This window comes from Accipiter gentilis, chromosome 6 (assembly GCF_929443795.1).
Source record: "Accipiter gentilis chromosome 6, bAccGen1.1, whole genome shotgun sequence".
NCBI lineage: Eukaryota > Metazoa > Chordata > Aves > Accipitriformes > Accipitridae > Astur > Astur gentilis.
In genome coordinates, this window is record NC_064885.1 from 24383617 (window position 1) to 24403366 (window position 19750).

A 19750-nucleotide genomic window follows, 5' to 3' on the forward strand; every position below is an offset into this window, starting at 1 on the left:
CTGGGGACAAGAAGGCAGCAGGAAGCGCCGTGGCGGTGAGGCCGGCCGGGCACAGCAGGAGCAGCCCATGAGAGAGCCTGGAGGGGCTGGGGGTGTGGGGCAGCACGCGTGTGATAAGCCCTTTTTCCTGCCCTTGTTTCAAAGCACTGCTAGACGTTGCCCTCCCTCCACCCAGCCCAGGGCCATGCCAATGCTCCTCCAGCTCTGGTGTCAGAGACAAGGCTGGGCTCCTGCTAGGGTGCTCCTGCTAATGGGTTTGTGTGTGGAAGACAATCACAGAATCATAGAATCATTTAGGTTGGAAAAGACCTTCAGGATCATCGAGTCCAACCATTAACGATGCCCACTAAACCATGTCCTGAAGTGCCTTGTCTACACGCTTTTCAAATACCTCCAGGGATGGTGACTCCACCACTTCCCTGGGCAGCCCATTCCAATGTTTGACAACCCTCTCAGTAAAAAAATTTTTCCTAATATCCAACCTAAATCTCCCTTGCCTCAACTTGAGGCCATTTTCTCTTGTCCTATCTCCAGCCACCTGACAGAAGAGACCAGCACCCACCTCACTACAACCCCCCTTCAGGTAGTTGTAGAGAGCGATAAGGTCTCCCCTCAGCCTCCTCTTCTCCAGGCTAAACAGCCCCAGCTCTCTCAGCCGCTCTTCATAAGACTTGTGCTCCAGGCCCCTCACCAGCTTTGTTGCCCTTCTCTGGACACGCTCCAGCACCTCCATGTCTTTCCTGTAGTGAGGGGCCCAAAACTGAACACAGGACTCGAGGTGCGGCCTCACCAGTGCCAAGTACAGGAGAACAACCACCTCCCTGCTCCTGCTGGCCACACTATTTCTGAGAAGACAGAGGTCACAGCGAGTGTGCATGGTCGAGTGCCACAGGTGGTCCCAAGAGCTCTCAGAGAGCCCCAGGCTGGGAAATGCATCACCCAAGCAATTCAGAGAGTGGCTGTGAGTAGCTAAGGCACTCCTGGAAACCAGCTTTGAAAGTCTTAGGGGTGGGAAGCTAGAAAGACCTCTGTCTTTCCATTGACACCATAGAACAATCACTGGTGATTGCACAGCTTCGGTACATTAAAAATGAAGCTCCCCTTTGTCTGGTGTGGTGTGCTGTGCTGACAAGACCGGTCACCCCAAGCCCACCTTCCTGAAACAAAGCAGTGCTGCGCTGTATGTGTTTGAAATTTCTTGCTTGCCTCAAAAGTCCTTTTTTCTGTGTGTGTGTGTGTGTGTGTGAATGTGTAGCAAGAGAAACTTGCAGAAGCTGCCATCCATTTACCAGCAGCTAGCTGCTGCTAGGGCCAGAATAGATGGAGCAATGTTGTACACTTCCAGAGAAAGGCTGGCCCTTGGCTCTGTTGTTCGTAGCACAATTCTTTTTATATTCAACAAGGAAGGCACAAACCAGTTGTAGTTCAACGAATCTTACTAATCTTCTTTTAATGAATCTGTGTCAACAGATTTTCATTTTCACTTGTACAATCAGCCTGAGAAAGGCAGATAGTCCTGCAGAAAGAAATCACCCCAGCAGAAAAATTGCTCTCAAAAATCAGGCCTGGGAGACATGAGACAAGAAAGCAAACCAGATGAATGCTGATAACAAAATTGGAAATTGAAGAACAGTTTATGCTGCCATCTCTCCTAAGTTCCCCAGGTCGTTCTCCGTGTGCCTCCATGAATGACTAATGGCGCAGAGGCAGCTGCTGCTGCTAACAGGAGCCGGTATCTCATCAGGGCTGGTCGGGCACCAGCCTGCCTCTTTGCATGTGGAGATGGAAATGGCTGCCTGCAGTCTCTGGAGGTGACCACATACGCTGGCTGCTTTTAGTTCTGTTGCTTTCTAATGATCCTCCATTAGCCATACGTCCCTACCTACATGCAGAGAGCTTCCCAGGAGCCAGTCCTGACACTGTCTGTGGCATCAGATAAACACCCACTTGATAGCTATAAGCGCCGCCTGGTACAGCTTTGTTGTTTTTACCGAAACCTTGAGGAATTTTTCTATTTTAAATGCAGGATCATAATGAAATCTTTTCTAGATCTGTGGAAAGGGTTTGAAACTTGATGTCCAGTTAAGGCAGATTTTAACGCAAGATTTAAAAGCTTAGAAACAGGATTAGAAACAGGAGGAAGCTTTAGAGCTTTCCCTTAGGGACAGGACTTATTTCACAGACATGGTCTCTAAAGACCAGGATAAAGTCTGGGAGATACTGACGGCAGTGGTGGACTCCCACTAAGCTCAGTGCAATCAGTTTTTCACCATAAATTTCTCTGTAGGTAGTTATTAGCAGAGCAGAGCACAGCTAGCTAGGCGAGTGATAATGGATTCTGCTACAGCTCTGTAAAGGATGAAACCAGAATGTAGTAAAATCAAAATATTTTCCCAATAACAACAAATACTCCAAACCCCATTCAGAAAAGGACTTGTGAGTTGTCTTACAGACATGTGATGTGGCTTTAGGTATCGCAGAAACATGTGGTAACTTAAATTGAGTTACTTGGTAACTAACGGCCAGAGTGCTTATGGGTACTTTTAGTATTTCCACTCCTAGAAACTGAACTGAAAAAGCCAAGTCTGATGCGGTTATAATCCCATTTTTGTATTTATTGTGTTATTACTGATCAGCCAAGAGCTGATCAGCCTATTTCTGCCTGTGTGTACATTGCATAGCATCATGTCTTGCTCAGTCTGTGGTGTCCTAGCCATTTTCTGAGGTCAGAGTGGACTGCAGCACTGTCTGTTCGAGCTGACCAGCAATGGACATGTTTGCCGCCTGGTCTGCCGTGGATCCTTTGCTACTAGTAGTCCGTGGGCTGCCGTAGTTGGTGGGTGCCCAGTCGCAGGCGAGAACAGCTTGTATTCCTGGGGGACATGGGGGAGCACGGCCAGGAAAGCTCGCATGGTGGTGCAGGAAGCTGACACTGTGGGTTTGCATTCAGCTCGGGTGTTGCAAAGAAAACAATAGAGCAAACTCCAGATTTTTCTGGAAGGCCTCCAGCTGTCTCTCTTTAAAGGTAACACAGCCTGTTCCCTCTTTGCTGGCTCATGTTTACTAGATTACAGACTTGGCTTTCTAAAGGTGGGCATGGAACGTAGAGACCAGGACCTGGACAAGTCTGATAGGGCAGGAACAGATGGATAAGCTTCCCGGATCAGGGTCCCTCTGGTAAAGTTGGTATGCTTGGCATTTGCCCCACGAAACTGCTGTGTTGCCTGCCCCAGTGAGATGGGATTCACCTCTGGGCTTGGAGGAGCTGCTAAAGTGCCTGGGAAGGGGTCAACTCACCAAAAAGGGCCTCCGGCACTCGCCAGGAAGAGCGGAGAAGGGGAGGACGCGTACCCCTTGGGGGGACCCAAAGCTCTTAGCTGCTCGCGTGAGCAGGGGCTGTGCCTCCTGCAGAGCCCCCTGCCCTCCGGCCCTGTGAGCACGCAGGAGATGCTCCACCAAAATGTCCCTTGGGAATTGCTTCACCTGAGGGATACATGCACACACGCATAGCTCTCCTGCAAGTACTGTAGCATCAGGTTAGACTCAAGAACATGACATCCTTTGCAGACACAGTAATCTGACTCTGTGATTCATTTATCTCATGACTCGGTGCTGGCATCAGAGCTACAGCAATTTCAGGTCTAAGGAAGAACCACCCTGTAAATAAAAGAATAATTTGCGTTCGAGTAGCTAATTGGCATCTCAACACTTTAATATATCCACTTACAATCACGTTTTGTGTTAGGGTGGGTTATGTGGGGTCGCTAATGCCGCTGTCTGCCTTCCTCTTCTCTTTGTGCTTTCTGTAATGGGCAGGAAAACATACTGCAATCAGAGGGATGGTCTCTGCAAATTACTTGTTAAATTGAACTGTATTCTTGAAATTAACTTTAAAAGTCAGCTGAACTGCTCTCTCAGCATTGCAAAATTGAAAATTATATCAAATTTCAGATCACAGGTGAGGAAAGCAAACTGCCTTGTTCTGGGGAACAGAACTACAGCTGCTGTATGTTGAAATCATCAATGATCCCTGTCAGACTTTTCTGGAATCACAGTGCTTTCTTGGAGGGGAGGATACTTTTGAGGTAGAATATTTTGCGTTGGGCTGTAGTGCTGTCTCAACATGTTTGTATGATATTTAATTCTTCAATAATTCCCTTGTGCGAAGGAACACGGAAAGCCTCTTACAGATGCTGTCGGCCACAGAAACATCTGGAAAGAAGATTCTATTTTCTCTGGTTGCTTCTTTGGAAAGGTGCTTTAGCACATGAACTAATTTTAAAAAATACCCACAAACCAAAGTTGAAGTCCCACGTTTTTCTTTCATTCTGGATATTTTAGCTGTAGGATCTGGTCAGCAAGAACTTTATCAGCAATGAGATAGACTCAGAATTTATAATGAAGATGATTAAGCCAGGCTTACTGAGTCATGAGCTGAGCTGAGCCAGGAGGATGGTAAATGGAAGAAAAGGAAATTACACAACCAGATTAAAAAATGAGTTAGCCAAGGCAGTAACCACCGAGGTGTCAGCTCAAAGACAGAAGGCTCCCCAGAAGCCTAAGGTTGCCTAGGGGAACCGGGTTCCTTGGCACTCCTGCTGATTGCCAGGCAGTCGCCAGTCCAGTTTCCCCCAGACACCTCCATCAGTCTGCGGCATGGCCAGGCTGCCAGTTATCATTTGTCTTCTCTGTGGCAGGTGGTGGTAGCCAAGTGATAGGGGTGGGAGGCCTCCCCAGCCACATTCATCACCTGGCTTTGGAGAACACTTCAGTGAGCATCCAGTATTAAGTTAAAAATGAAAATGTTGCCTTTAGCAGGGTTATTGAAATAAATCTGAAATTAAATCTGATTTTCCGGCAGTCTACTTGTAGATCAGAAGGATGGGAAAAGGTGTTTGAGCATAATATTGATTGTATTGATTGCACTTTAGAATTTTCTTGGAAGGTTGTTGTCAAAATATTGTTTCTCAGGGACTCGACCTGCCTACCACAATTTATCTTAGCACATTTTTGATGCCCAAACTACTTAACATCTCCCCGTTCTCATCTCTGTGCTTGAACAGAGTTTTGTATTTTCAGAGTTGATACTTCAGCCGGTTTGGAAGGCAGGCGGGGAGTGCTAAGGGTGATCTATAAATAGCATCTTAGTTTGGAGCCAAGAGATTTGGAGTCTGATGTGGCCATCTATGCGTGAAGCAGCGATCAGCTCCACAGAGGGCATATTACCCTAACCTTAAAGGAACTTCATGGTCAAAGCAACACTGAAGAAAATCCAACTCGCTCTGTGCCTCCTCATGCAAAGTGGTTTTTTAAACTACGTATTAAACTATAAGTTTTAGCTGTACGTTTGTTGGTGTGTCTCAAAGTATTTACACTGGTGTCCCTGATTTTCCCCAAAGTAGGGAGATGGGGCTGCAAAGGTGCCATTGAACGTTGGTCTGTCCGTGGTGGAGGCTGGCTTTCCGATTCCTGACCCTGCATCTTCTCTGGGCTGCAGATGAGCTTCAGCTTAAATATGGCCTTATTATGTGGAATATCACCAAATTTACTGGCATGGAAACAAATGACGCTATACAGTACAGAATTATGTGAAGTTGTTCAATTCATCTGCATTGTGTCAGATTTGTAAGACTGATGTAAAAGGTGTTGCCGAATTGGGAAGCGGCCAGTAGCTTTGAACTCTTGCATAGGATCGGCAAAGCACAACGTGCTGATTAAAAGGAGCAGAGGAGGAACAGCATAAAACTAAAACAAAGTCAGTATTTTTGTAATACAAAAGACATTATAAAGTTTGAGGATTTGATAAATTTCCTTTCAAATTTTTTTTAATTTTTCATAGCTGTAACTTTTTCAACAGTAATTTTTTTCTAGAATAAAAATATCCATGAGCTCTTCCCAGCAGTTAAAGATCCTCTGGATGAAGAAACTCCTTAGTTGCAAGGAGGAGGCTCGGGAGTGCAGAGAACAGAATGTCATGGCATTGAACTGGCCACTGTGCCCCAGCCATCCCTAAAGGTTTGTGTGACTGTGGTGGCACCAGCTTCAGGCCACGCACTCCAGTAAGGAGAGGGCCAGGGGGGCTGGTGGTTTTTAAAGAGAAATTAGAAAGCCAAAAATATGTGTAAACAAAGTTCAGCCTGACTATTGCTTCTAGGAAAGAGAAGTCCAGGGCCATGGGTGAGATTAAAGGACTTGTGAGTTTGTACAGGAACAACATTACTGTTGTCCAAATTAAATGGTGGAATAGGATGGTGGTTGCAGACTTACATACAGAATAAAATTTTCAGTTGTTTTTTTTTTTTCCTCTTAGTCTCCTTCAGTGCACTAGTCACTAGCACAAAGTTTCTACCTTGTTGCACTCGTGTTTGTAAGAAGAAAATCAATTGATTGTATGTTGGATCTGAGTAAATTTAACCTTGCAGAAAACGGTTTTCCTGTCAGATTACTTTTGCATGCCAAACTTACTTGCAGGGATTTAACATATCTCCCCTTGACGTGCCACATGAATGACAAGCAGGGAACATTGGGGTTATCCCCTTTAATGATTTATCTTTATTTTTATCTTTTCTGTGTCTGTACATAGTGTTCCTGGCCTGGCTCTTACGTACTTGATACCGGAGTACAAGTACTGGTAGTGTCTAAGTAAGTGGTTTGTTGCTCTGCTATGACATTTATTAGCAGGTGGCAAAACACATAGCCACGGTAGAAAGTGTGTTCCTTGCAGAAATTACATGTTGCATCTCATCTGAACAGTCCGACACTTTTTAGGTCAAAGAGAAGAGAGATAAGTGGGGATGGGAGGTTTCTTTTTGCATTTAAGGGCAACAGATTTACAATGTGAATCTAAATGGAATCTAAAATTTGAGCTGGAAAAAAGATGCACTTAGAGGCAGTATGGTTTTGGAAAGAGTTTTAATAGACAATAAAAACCCACTGTGTGTTTCACCTAGAAATCTCAACAGAGAGGCGCAGTGTGCCTCCTCTTCTGTGTGCTGGCATAAGCTTAGGGCAACTGGAAAATAACCCCCAAAGGCTTTACCAAGGTGACCCTGAGCAAAGTTCTGGCAGGGGTGAGTCCCATCATCTCCAGTTGATGAGATGCCCTGGTGGTGGTGACAGAAGCAAGCAGAGTAGTAGAACAGCCCTGATGTGGGTGACCCACTTGAAAAATACATGCTCAGATTTGCATAAATGCTTAGTTCTCATTTAAGCATTTAAACAGCTTGGTACAAAATGGACCCCACAGCTACACTAGAAGAGATTTACTCTAACTTAGGCATGAAGGCAAACAAATCCAGCGGACTCAGGCTTGGTGCCATAATCAGGGAGCCACAAAGGTGGTAGAAAGCTCATTATTTCTTTTAGAGCCTGTCCTGGATCCTGGTCATCCGACCCAGAGCACTTGGCTGCTTTGTGGCATTCCCACCGAGTCGCCCCGTGAGAGGCTGGCTTTTCTGCCAGGATAAAGCCAGGGCCTCTATTTTTAGGCAGATGCCAGGAAGGTTTTTGGGAAGCATATCAGGGAGCAGCAATTGTAGGAGCTGGGGAGTTGCCAAACAACCATTTTCTAGCTCTCCTCCCCTAGGCGCGACCACCTGCGTGGCTCATTGTCTGCAGGTTTTTGTCTTAGCAGGGGAAGGCAGAGCTCTCTGCATCGGACTGCTGGTCATTACAGAGCAGATCTGCTGAATGGCTGTGGTGAATTTAAAAGGATTGTACTATAGCTATTCGCCAACGTACATTACATTTGGAATCGGAGGTCGCTTTTCTTTCTTTGCAAGGGGAAAACATTGTAAGTGAACCCGTAATTTTGAGTACGCTAATTCCAAGACATTTGCAGATACTGAGTAGTTTCCTGGAATAACAGCCTCTCTCAAGAGGAATGTCAAATGCATTTAATCAGCCACCTTTAGAGCTCTGCAACATCTGCAAATGAATTATTAACGATCTCAAATGTTTTCAAGTGATCCAAAATTCAGGAATAACGTGGCTTTTCAGATAATCAGCTCTGATTCAGGGCTTCTCCTTTCCACTTTATGCACTAGAGGCTCTGCACCTGCCTGCTGCTGCTATCTGGAGCTCCTTGCAGCTCGGATAAACCTCTCTGGAGATGCTTGGGTAGCTGAACAAATGCAAAGTGCAGCTGGCATCCAGCTGTGTCTGTACAGACTTAGGCATCGTGTAGTAAATAGCCACTGATTGGTGTTGTGCATCTTGGGGGGATGCATCTCTTAAGGGATGCTCCACAGACTGCAGTTCCCACATGGCAGTCATCACTGCACGTGACTGTTGTCCACAGAAGTCCTCCACTGCCACGATGCTACGTTTGACCTGACGGAATAGAAGATCGGTCTGGGTAAGGTTTGCCTGGAGAAGCAGATTTGAGTCGTGAGTCTTCTCATTAGCTAGCAACAGCAAGACTGGCAGACTAAAGCTGTGAAGCAAAGCACGGCTCAGGATGCCCAGGTTCCAGCCTTGGCTTGCCCTTTGCCATGTTAAGAAAATCACAGATGGCTTATGTTGCTTCACCTGCAAAACAAAGTATCTTGTAAAGTGCTTTGAGAAATACTAACGACTGTCATATATGCGACTCAAACCCCTTCCACTGCAATGTGGAAATACCCCTTTACCAAAAAAAATAATTGCAACAATCTAATTTCTTCAGATGAGATAATGTGGTTATATGAATTTTTGAATCAACAAATGTTGTCATTTAAGAGTCTCAACTGACAAAATAATGGAGCCATCAAGATGCAGATGTAAATAAAACACTTGCAGTAGCATGTGAATTAATGAAAAAACCAAAAAGGTATTAAATCTTATGGTATATGTACAAAGAAGGACTCCCTCAGGTCTTGAGAAAGTTGTTCAGCAGCTTGTTATATTCAGACCAAATGCAGAATTTCTGTTCAATCTGCTTGTTGGGGAGGACCTTAAATATGAGGACACTATGAAGCTTACTGCAGGTTTTAAGAGAAAGATGTGAGCAGAAACATTTTTCTTTGCCGGGCAAAAGCCACTGATAAACAGAGAGTAAAAACCAGCTGCATCTGGGATGCTGTCAAATCGCAGCACAAAAGAGGAATTAAAAATCTTCTTGTTACTGTGCCTGAGTAAAAATTGCAGGGTGTTCACTTTGTTGTGTATATAATTATAATAATAAGATTGGTAGTGTACCTAATATGGATTATGTATTCTGTGTGCATTATTAACAACATGACTGTTTGTCCCACTACACTCATAAGGAAAATATAAAACACAAATGAAAGCAGAAGTGGCTGTGGCTATTAAAACGGACTAAGCACTCTCTGCAGGGGGCCCCTCTGGAGTGGTTTAATGGAGGAGATCTCATGTTATGATGCACATTTTGATAATGCTGTCTTGCATATTCAGGTATAACTATCTGGTCTTCTGCAGGAGCTTTGGTTACATAGCAAGAGGCAGCCAAGGCTACCAAGAGGGTGCTGCCTATTTAATATTTGCTCCTTTCATTTCATTTCAAAGTGGAGTTAGAGATTCATTTCTTAGAAATAAACTACTTCACAGGGAGATTAGCTGTCTGCTTTCTGTGGCTAGAAGAGCAAAAGGTACTGATGTAACTTTTTAGCTTGAAATCAACTTGAAACTTCTACGTAGTTCTGTTATACAATGTGCAATTCTGTTATTTCAAGCTCAACATTGCTCTTCTTTATGAAGCTGAACCACAAACAACAAAGTCCCTAATGGCTTGCACACCCTGTAAGTGAGATGATGGTCTTCTAAAAAAGTGATGTAGTTACTCATGCCAAGGTTTGGATTTTCCAAAGCTTATTTCTTCTTCTACACGGTCTCTGAAAATATATGTCCTTTTACGCATAGGTTTGTACCTCCGGTTCCTTAGATCCAAAATCATTCTGGTATCCATTGACCTCTCCTTGAATAAGAGCCTGGGGCAGTGTTTATGCCAAATAGCTCCCCTGGTCAGCTCAGGAGCCTGGGTAGCCCAGGGGAAGGGAGTGCTGTGGGCTGTGGTAAGAGGGGAATGAAACTAAGAAACTTAAAACTACCACCAGTCATGCTTGACCATGTTTCATTTGTGCAGCAACTCTTCTAGGTCCTCTGCACACCTTGTAAATCAGATATATTATTGCCTGGTATGTGCTCAAGGAGTAATGGCTGAAACAGGGACCTGTGAACCTCTGTCCCCTCACTGGAATCATTCTTTTGAAAAGAATGAGATCAGCTAAAGAAGCAGGAATAATAATAGCCCACTACTTTAATGTACCTGCTGTAAAACATCATTGTTTTGACGCAGTCAGCCATTTACATTGACTTTATAAAACCCAAACCCCTTAAAACCATAAACCCCACTGCCTGCTGGTTTTGTTTTCCACTTGAAGAGAACATTGAATACACTTTGAGCCAAGTTCCTTAGGAAGGCCCTCAGGTCTGGGCACCTCCAGTGGCACTAGGGGAACTGCAGTGCCGCAAGTATCAGCTCAAGGGGAACAGCCACATCACGGCGCAGCGCAAAGACCCGTGGCAGGGCTGGCTGGGCTGCGGCAGAGGCCACCCGAACACAATTTTAGGACAAAGCAGAAGTGAAGGTTGGCACTTCAAGCATTTTCATCTTCGTTTCCTCAGTGCTGCGATGTGCTGCTGGGTGCCATAGCAACGTGTTGCCCTGCATCGCAGGGGCGAGGGTGATGCTCCTCCGAGCTGAGCCCGTGGCTCAGCAGCTGCTGGGGGGGGGGGGGGGGAATGGAAAAGCTCCTTTTTAAAGCACCATTGTATGTCACCATTGAAAGAAAGGAGGGCAGCTAAAGGGAAAAAAATGCCATTTAAATTTTTCACTGTGAAAAAAAAATAGATAAACTCATATCTATTTTAGCCACGAGGACAAAACCAGCAACATGCACTGTACCATGGCTGGGTGGTAGCACAAGTGGTGCAAGGCGTTAGCTTTGATGTGTGACTCTGGTATTTGCGCAGAGCTGCGGGCAGAGGGTACACCTACACACATGTGCTTTAAGGTTACAGCTACAAAAAAGAAAACACATTCAGAACCACCTTGATATCCTGCTCATACTTTGAGCTCTCTGAGGCCGGAGAAATGTGCTGTTTCGGGGTCTGTGCAAGAGGCAGGGAGAAGACTGTCATCTTCGGTGAGCTTTGCCCAAGGCCTGCTGACAATATTTTTAATCATTTAGTCTGCTATCACGATGGTGTTTGTTAAGTGCGTTGAACGGCATGTTTGCAGCCATGGTACATTTTCGTCGAAGCTGTGAGTGCCCGAGGCCCTGCACAACCTCCGGCTGCTTGGCAGCCCCACGCTGCAGCACGCAGGTTGCAGCCACGTCCAGGAGAGGAGATCCCCATGCCTGGGAGGCTGCAGGAGCACAAGTCCTTCTGTGTCATCCATCACAGAGCCCTCGGCCCCTCGCTGAGCTCAGCCATGGGACAGCAGCCTGCTCCCGAGGAGCCGTTTTCCCTGGATGGCAGCAGAGGCTGAGCAGCCATCCTTTCCAAAAAAAACCCTTCTTCTGGGAGAGATATTCTGCAGAGATTGACAAACCATTCCTCACCTGGTGCGTGCGATGAAGTGGTGGGAAAAATGCCCTTACTACGCCCAGGAGAGCCAGACGCGTGCTGAGTCCCCTCCCAGCATCCCTCACCTGCGGCACAGTGCCTGCGCCAGCCAGGCATCTCAGGCCTTCACACAACCTTGTGCTTCTCTGGCTGCCCATTATATCCTTTTATGAAAATATTTATGTAAGTTAATTCTTTTCTCCCTTAAGAAAAGAAAAAAAAAAAGGCATTTAACTACAGCCCTGGAAAAACCAGTGTCTAGAAAGTTGGCTATGGAGTTAGGCTTTGGCTCTGTGTGTGTGTGTGTGTGTGTGAATAAGGGCAATAAGTAAAGTCTCCTGTTAAAATATGATCTTGGAAGGCAAATATAAAATTGGGAAACTTGTTCACTGAAACCAGCAAACATTCATTTAAGTCTGAGTACTCTTGCTTTTATTACTCTTCCCCACTTTTACATATTACGTATTTAAGTATTAAAGGTTACTGATTTGACCGAAAGAATATTTTCTGGACTACGAGGATTGCAGGAGCAGTATTAGGACCAGGGAGAATAATAGTATTAGGAATCAAGGTGATAAAAAAAAGTTATTTGTTTAAAGCACAATTTTGTTTTGAATAAAATACAATGATTCCAAGTTCCCAGTGTCACAAGCAAGTGCATCTTGAACGGCAACAGGTTTGTCCCTTAGAGAACAGAACTGAATTTAACTCTGGTATTTTTTCAATTTTATGTTTAATGTTTCGACTCATCCAAGTAACAGGGAACTGAAGGACTTTGCTGTGGCCCAAAGCAAGAGCTCTGACTGAACTGTCATCTGCGATGATTGCTCAGGGTAATGGTGACACTGACGATGAAGTCTTATTTCTGCACCCTTTGTACTTTGCTTCATCAGACATTGCCTCACCAAAAATCATCATCCCCCCCCACCCCACCCCCCCCTTAGCAGAGATGAGCTGCTGAAGAATACCACAAGGATAAACCACTTTAAAACTATAATCCTGGAAATGCTTATGCCTGAGCTGTCCTAGTGAAAACCATGTCTGACTCACAGAGTTACACAAGCACATCTCCTTCCGTGAAAGGGCCGGAGCTTTCCCAGAACATCCACTGCACATCTTAACAGGAGCTCAAGAGACATTTCAAGTGTCCAGGTAATCTACTGAATAATAAAGGCTCTCCGTATACTTATGTATACATGTAACAGCCATTTCATGAAATGGGAAATAATATTTTTATTAGACAAAAACGTGATGTTACCTACAGGGCGAGTTCTCTGCTTGCCTTGGAGCCTGCCTCATTCTTTGTGGTAGCCATTGTGAGAGAGGGCGAGGAACCCGTCTGCAGGGCTTCCCCTCTACTTCATCGGAGCCTCCCAGAGCTGCTGCTACTCACACGCAAAGGTTCAATTTTGTATTTTTTTTAGAGCTTCATCATAGAATGTGTCTTAGCTGGACAGAACATTTATCTTCCTCCCGCTGCCAAGAGATACATAACCTTTAATTAAGTGGGGCCCGGTTTTCACTATAGGTAATGCATTTACTGCCCTGGTTGACTTCAGCAAGCTCTTCAGATACGCACTGCCCTTAAAGATAATGCCAGTCAGTGTTCTTACAGCCAGCAAAACCAGCAGTATATGCTACCAACTTATTCTACGGTAAAATAACAGACTGCAGAAGAGTTGTCCGTAGAAGTAAAAATGTATGTTTCCGTTTCAAATTAGTATGACTTTATCAACTGCCACAAAGAAACACAGTCTCTTGTCCAGAAATAATTTATTCATCAACAATAAAACACTGAATAGAAAAAGCCTTGTAAATAAAACTATATATATAATGCTTTATTTTTTTATTTGATACTCCACAAAAAACACTACAGACAGTAACAAAATAATCCAATTAATCTTAAAAATTTCAAATTATAATTGTCACTCTTCGTTTATCATGTTTTATTAACAATGCGAAGGTCATTTGTTTACATATTATAGTTTTACTTGATTTCATTAAATTGTTTCTTAAAACACTCGAAGCAATTTGTTGTTTGCCCCATAATTTATAACATATATATCAATAAACAATATAACAGCTCTGAGAAAGATATGCAGACTGTTCAATGGTAAGTAGTCTACCATAGGTTGTTTAGTGGGGGAGTGGGAATAAATCACAACTGAATCGGGAGAGAAGTCAACACATTGAAGAGAAATAATATTTGGGGAACAATTACATATTTTCCATTGCCCGTTTAGTAATGTGATCTCTTTCGAGCTCTGATTTCTCCTGTTTTAGATACTCTAGCACCTTTGCTAGCATATCCTCATCCAGATACTGCCTGTTCTGCGTGTCGTCGGTTTCCCCGGCCATGGAAAGCCTTTTGCTGAGCGAAGCCAACTTCGCGGCCTCCTGTGGCCCCAGCCGGCTCAGGTGCTCTCTGATGGCCTGCTCCAGCCGGTCGTCCTCCTGCAGGTCGCTCTCAGAAGCTGGAAGTGGGACTCGATTCACCTGGTTCATATTGATTACTTCAGGATATTTTGCCAACACCTTTGCCAAGTAATCGGCCAGCTCTTCGTCCTTCTCGTTCAGTTTCTCATACTCCATTTGTCGCCTTTCCAAATCATTCATCCAGGCAGCTTTAGGAAGTGGGTGTCCTTTCAATCTTCTGGGAATGTAAGACAGTCTCGGCAACTCATTTTCTTGATTAAGACGATTTAGTAAGTAGGAGGGATTCTGATTAGCTAAGTTGTCAGTTCCCAGAAGACTGACAATATCTTCAATATTGAGGTCTTCAGGTAGATTTTCTGGAATAACATTAAGAGGCTGCTTCATGTACACATTTTTAGAGTTTACATTATTTTTAAATATATCACTCTGTCCTAGATTGGTTTCAACGATGGCGTCGAGGTCTTCTGGGAATTCTACTTCCGGCTCAGCTTCCAACCTTTCACTCTGAAGCTGCTTTTTTTCTCCAGCTTTCAACATGTCTATTAAATCCTCAGGAGGAATTTGTAAATTCCTTGAGATTTCTATCAGCTGAGCTATAGACTGAGGATCGAGTTGCTTATCCAAAAATGTGGGTGCTCTTTTTTCCTCAAGTTCTCCTCCAGTCCTTAATTTCCTATTCCCAGCACTGCCAATCAGCCTCTTCAGGTAATAATTCATTAGCTTTGAAACATCTTCTGACATTTGATCTTTATTGTCTCTTCTTATTTCATCCTCAAGTAAGCCGAGTTTCCCTGATCTTTTCATTTCATCATCAATCTCCTCTTCATGTTTATCGATTTCCTCTTTGCTATCTTTTATCTCTTCCTGGGTTTGACTTTCCACTTTTTCCTCTATGGGATTCCAATCTTCTCCTCCAACTACATCTTCATAGGCAATGTTATTCACTTTATACACATCATCTTCATCATCTGTATACAATTTCTGGTCCTCATCCAGCCTTTCTTTCTTGTGGTTATTAGCTCCTGCCATCTTCCCCAACTCCTGAAACACAGACTCCAAAGTAGCAAGGCTTTGGGGTGTGTATTGCTCTTCCACTATTTCATTAGTACGCTTGAAAGGACTGTCTCTTGAACTGTCTTCATAGTGCCCAAGTGGCATTTTGAGATATTTTTGCCACCTCTCAGGCCACTTGTAAGCCTCGTAATCATCAGCTACTCCAGCTGCAAAGTTGTTATCTGAACTCAGACCAAAAGGTTTATTCTCCTTTGGGCCAGCTTTTGACTCTTTCTCAGCTTGCCGCAAGGCTTCCAACATTACCTTAACCCATTGGGACTCATCTTCAGGCAAAGAATCCCTTACATTATCTGGTAGGTGAACCTGATCTTTGCTTTCTTTCTGTTGCAGGAGATACGGGATACTTTGATAAGAGTTGTAATCAGGGCTGCTTTCTCCCTTGTTAGTTTGCTTGCGAAGATCTTCTATGTATTCCAAAGCTTTGATCATATCGGGATTTGGGAACCTTTGTAAGTTTTTCATTACATAGTCTGGATCTCTCTGAAGCAGCTGATGCTGCTGGAAAGAAGCTGCATCAACCCAACAGATTAGGACAAAGAAAAAGGTGAGAGTGCAGGCTGCTCCAAGCTGGAAGGTTTTAGTTTCTGCCATATTTAAAGTATTTCCTTGAAATAAAGAAGAAGAAGAAAAAAGAAGCTGTTAACATATGGAGACAGACTTAGGAAACTGAGAAATAAAATAGAGCTTGTTATTTTAAACTGGAACTCATAATGAAGAATACCACCAGTACTACACATACTTTTTTTAGTTATATAAACCTAAGATAACTCGTACATGGAAGCCATATACTGTGGTGGAAATCTGAGATTTTTCTGAATCTTTCCTACGACTCCTCAGTTTACTGGGAACTGTTGGTTTCCTATGCTAGAAATTTCTTATCTCTATGCTCACTGTACATCAGTTTTCCAACAATGGCAGCACCAAAGTATAAAATACAAAGCTGTATAGCTCGTGACATGCCCATAGAGGCATCTCAATGTCATTTTGATTATGAAAAGGAAGGCTTCAAATGGTAAAATCAGTATATCCATATATTTAAATGCCGCTCAAAATATTAATATTAAAACTACATACGGAATTCTTTTTTGAGATTGTTCCATTGGGCATCTAATTTCATGCCAGGGTCATACTGCTGAATGGTGCTAGACTGCAATAAAATTAATATAACGAAGTGGAGAACATGGCATATAAAATGAATTGCAAGTTTACTTCTGTCATTACTGTTAGTGTTATTACTTCCTTTTTTTGCTCTTTCATTAAAAAAAATACATTATTTGTATTACAGGTGAATTTTAGTTAAGAGGCTCTATGAGTGAACCATTTTCCTACGGGCAATGATCCCCTAAACTACAGTTTGTCCTAGAAGAACAATATCATTTTACTGAATCCTTTAAAACCCATCTTGGAAATGAGCTTGTGTAGGTAGGTTCTGAGCGGTGATTTCATTCATTCACTGACTTCAGCAGAAATTGAATCAGGTCCCAGGACAGGCAGAAACGTGACCATTGGCAAAAGTGAGCTAAATTCACTTAGAATAGATCAGTAAAAGCCCAAGTCTAGTCAGCCTGCCCAGCTTACGCCAGCCAACAATAAACTCTGGAACAGAAGTGGGAAAAATATGCCTTCAACTGAATTAAGAAGATTACAGCACTGCTGCGTATGAGGATACAGCTGCACAAGCCCAGTCATGCAGGGAGCTGAGCACCCTCCACCCAGTGAAGGGAAAAATTGCCATCGCTCATTTCCTAGGAGATGCTCAGGCACTAATATGCTGGGGCCATGAGACAGATTAGACTCTTTTCTGATCCAGTTACATTAACAGATGAAGTACAATAATGAGAAAGAAAAGATAAAGATAGAAACCTCTTTGATTAATTGACCTATTTTGGTTCCTTTGGTTTTTGGCTTGGTAAATGCATCCTGTTGAGACACTGGTGATTCATGGCAGACTGAAAGAGCTATGTATACCACTATTTACCCACTGCTGTATGTAGACAGTGAGCGTGAAGATGCTCATTTCAGCTCACTTTAGATTTTTCCACTCAGTTTTTGTTCCTATCATAATGTGACTTAACTAAATAATTAAAGCAGTATCAGTTCGGAGACCTGCTTTTTTCCCCCTCAGTATGCCTGGGTAAGCTTAGCAGCCATACTAGCAAACTATTTCCTCAAACACTTCTGACTACTCAAGCCTGGATACCTTTGAGCATTGATTTCACAAAGGATTAGTTCAGAAGAGCTGATACGGAGGTCCCACTCTCCAGATCTGAGTTTGCCCTGAAACAAAGCCAACACATCGCTTCATTTTCTGTCACAGAAAAGGCACTAGTCCTATACCTAAATGTATACCTCCATGAACCCCCCCCCCCCCACTTTGCTGCTTATTGTAGCAAATAAATGAAGTTAAGACTTTCTTTTCCAGCAGAGAGAGTGGTTATTAACAGAGTTAGTTTGATTAGTGCATGAGAAACGGTCCTTTCCGAGGGGTGGGGGAAGGGAGAGTTGTTCCATAATTATCTGCCAGGCACCTCCCACTCACAGAGACCAGGAACTCAACCTCCCTCACTGCACACAATTATGTATTGTTACAGCCTTTGTAAGAGTCGTCAGCATCCCGTTAAAATCAAATTGCGCGTAGCCAGGCAAAGTTTCGTTTAGTGTTCCACAAGGGTGGTGCTCAACCGGCTATTTCCTTTGCAGGAATAACAGGTCATTGGCTCCTCTCTAAATATTTTGGGTGCATTTGTCTCTAGATCAATTTTCACTTCCAGTTTATTGCTGGATGATACTTGAAAGCCTTGTCAAATGGATTTGGGAATGATGTCTTTTAAAAGCTTTGAGTTCAGCTCATAAAGCCTTGTCATTAAATATACTGCGTTATCTAGGGTAAGAGGACTCCTCCCCAGTCTTTCAGACTTTAATTCCATATTTTTTGGAAAACAGAGGACATTTTAGACTATCTTTAGGATCTGTGGCAAAATACTCTCTTCTGTGCCTCTCAAAGGACAATATGCTAAAATGGCTGTTTTGTCTACAGATGGATAATTGTCAAGCCAGCCTAGATGGGGCGCATATTTTCTCCTCTATTAGCACCTAACAAACAGGAAAATCATCTTTTGGCCAGCAAACGTGGAAGTTCCCATTTGCAAGATGAGGCAATCGAGTCTGCAATTTAACAACATGTACAAAGGCAATACAGACTGACAGAAGTTCCCCCCAAAACAGACAAAAAAATAAATGTCCTTTCTGGGATGTTTCCATGGTAGCAGTAATCTTCTCTCTCGATCTCTCTCAGCAGTTGTCTCTGATATGAATGTAATGTTTCCAGTAAGAATTTGTGTTGAAAACTCATAAGCTTTCCTACAGATGAGTCCCTGCCCTGAGAGTCTGAGGGGGAATCCGACAGCAGTTTTCCACAAGGAAAACAAAGAAATATATCACGCACTCTTCCTCCCTTTTACGTGTGCAATAAATAACATGACCGCAGTAAATCTGCTTTTGTTTAAAGCTTACCTAACCCTTTCCCCTGTGCAAGGGACTCAAAACGCGAACAAGATAACGACGGGGCGAGGAGAGGGGGGAAAAAAACCAAACCCCAAGCAGTTCTGAATGACTATCATGACCGTTTGTATAAGTATACATCCGGCGAGTTAGTCAGACTGTGTTTGCACCCAAGGTAACCTCTCCTCCTATATTTTGACGCGGCTGAAGTGCCACGTCGGCGAGCCAGGGCGACCGAGCCCAGTCGCGAACAGAAGCGCTACGCTTCCCAGCTTCGGCCACGACCGATGCTGGTAAGACTCAGATATTTCAGATGCGTGGTAATTACGGGTCCACGTTTAATAGACACGTGCGTCCTTGCGCACGTCGGCTGCCACCCCTTCCGCTTTCTGCCCTAACCCGCCGTTGCGCTTAACCTCTCGCCTTTCGGCTGTGGATTCCTACCCGGCAGGCGGCCGAGCCCCGCCGGGCAGCCGAGGGCAGGCGGCGCAAGGGTTGGTCGCCCAGCCCCCCCGCCACCCCACCTCGCCCCGGCCGCCCCGCGGAGCCCGGCGCAGCCCCTACCTGCCGCCGCCGCTCCCGCCGCCGCCGCCGCCGCCGCCGCCGCCTTCAGCACCCGGACAGCGCCCGCTTATACCGCCCTCGCCGCGCCTGACGTCAGCCGCGCCGCCACGCCCCGCCCGGGCGGCGGAGCCTCGGCCGGGCCGCGCCGGCGGAAAGCGGGGGGGGCCGGCGGGACCCTCCCCGGGGGCAGGCTGAGGAGCAACACCCCCCCACCCCCGCCAGGGAGCGGGTGTCCAAAGGGGCAAATAAATTAAAAGGGGGGCGGGGACGGGGGGCATGCGACAAAAAAGGGGCGAAAAAAAGAAAAAAAGGGGAGAACAGGAAAAAAGAAAAGAGGCCCCCAGAAGGGGAAAAAAGAGGAAAGAGGGGGAAAAAAGGTAGAAAGAGGGGGGGAACGAAGACACGGGGTGGGAAGAAAGGAAACGGGCAGGGTACAGCCAGCGCCTGCCGCTCCTCAGCCCCACAGCCCAGGGGCGGGCGGGGAGGAGCGGGGAGGGGGGCGCTTCGTCACGCTGACCACCGTCTCGGGTTTGGCGGCGAGGGCCGCGCCGCAGCAGGGGCACACAGCCCGGTGTGCCGGCCAGCAGCGCGGCGAGGGCGCGCAGGG

General features: G+C 44.9%; 1 protein-coding gene across 1 annotated transcript; it reads right to left on the minus strand.

Moving 5' to 3' along the window:
- Window positions 1-13391: 13391 nt before the first annotated feature.
- On the minus strand, window positions 13392-19227 carry SCG2 (secretogranin II). Its single transcript, XM_049803657.1, has 2 exons — window positions 19144-19227; window positions 13392-15683 (listed from the first exon to the last, which is right to left on the minus strand). Exon 2 carries the CDS (start codon window positions 15667-15669, stop codon window positions 13786-13788), a length of 1884 nt encoding a protein of 627 aa, XP_049659614.1. The 5' UTR covers window positions 15670-15683; window positions 19144-19227; the 3' UTR covers window positions 13392-13785.
- Between the last annotated feature and the right edge of the window lie 523 nt (window positions 19228-19750).

Coding starts and splice junctions, on each gene's coding strand:
- SCG2 (XM_049803657.1), bottom strand. CDS start 15,669: ATGGCAGAAACTAAAACCTTCCAGCTTGGAGCAGCCTGCACTCTCACC.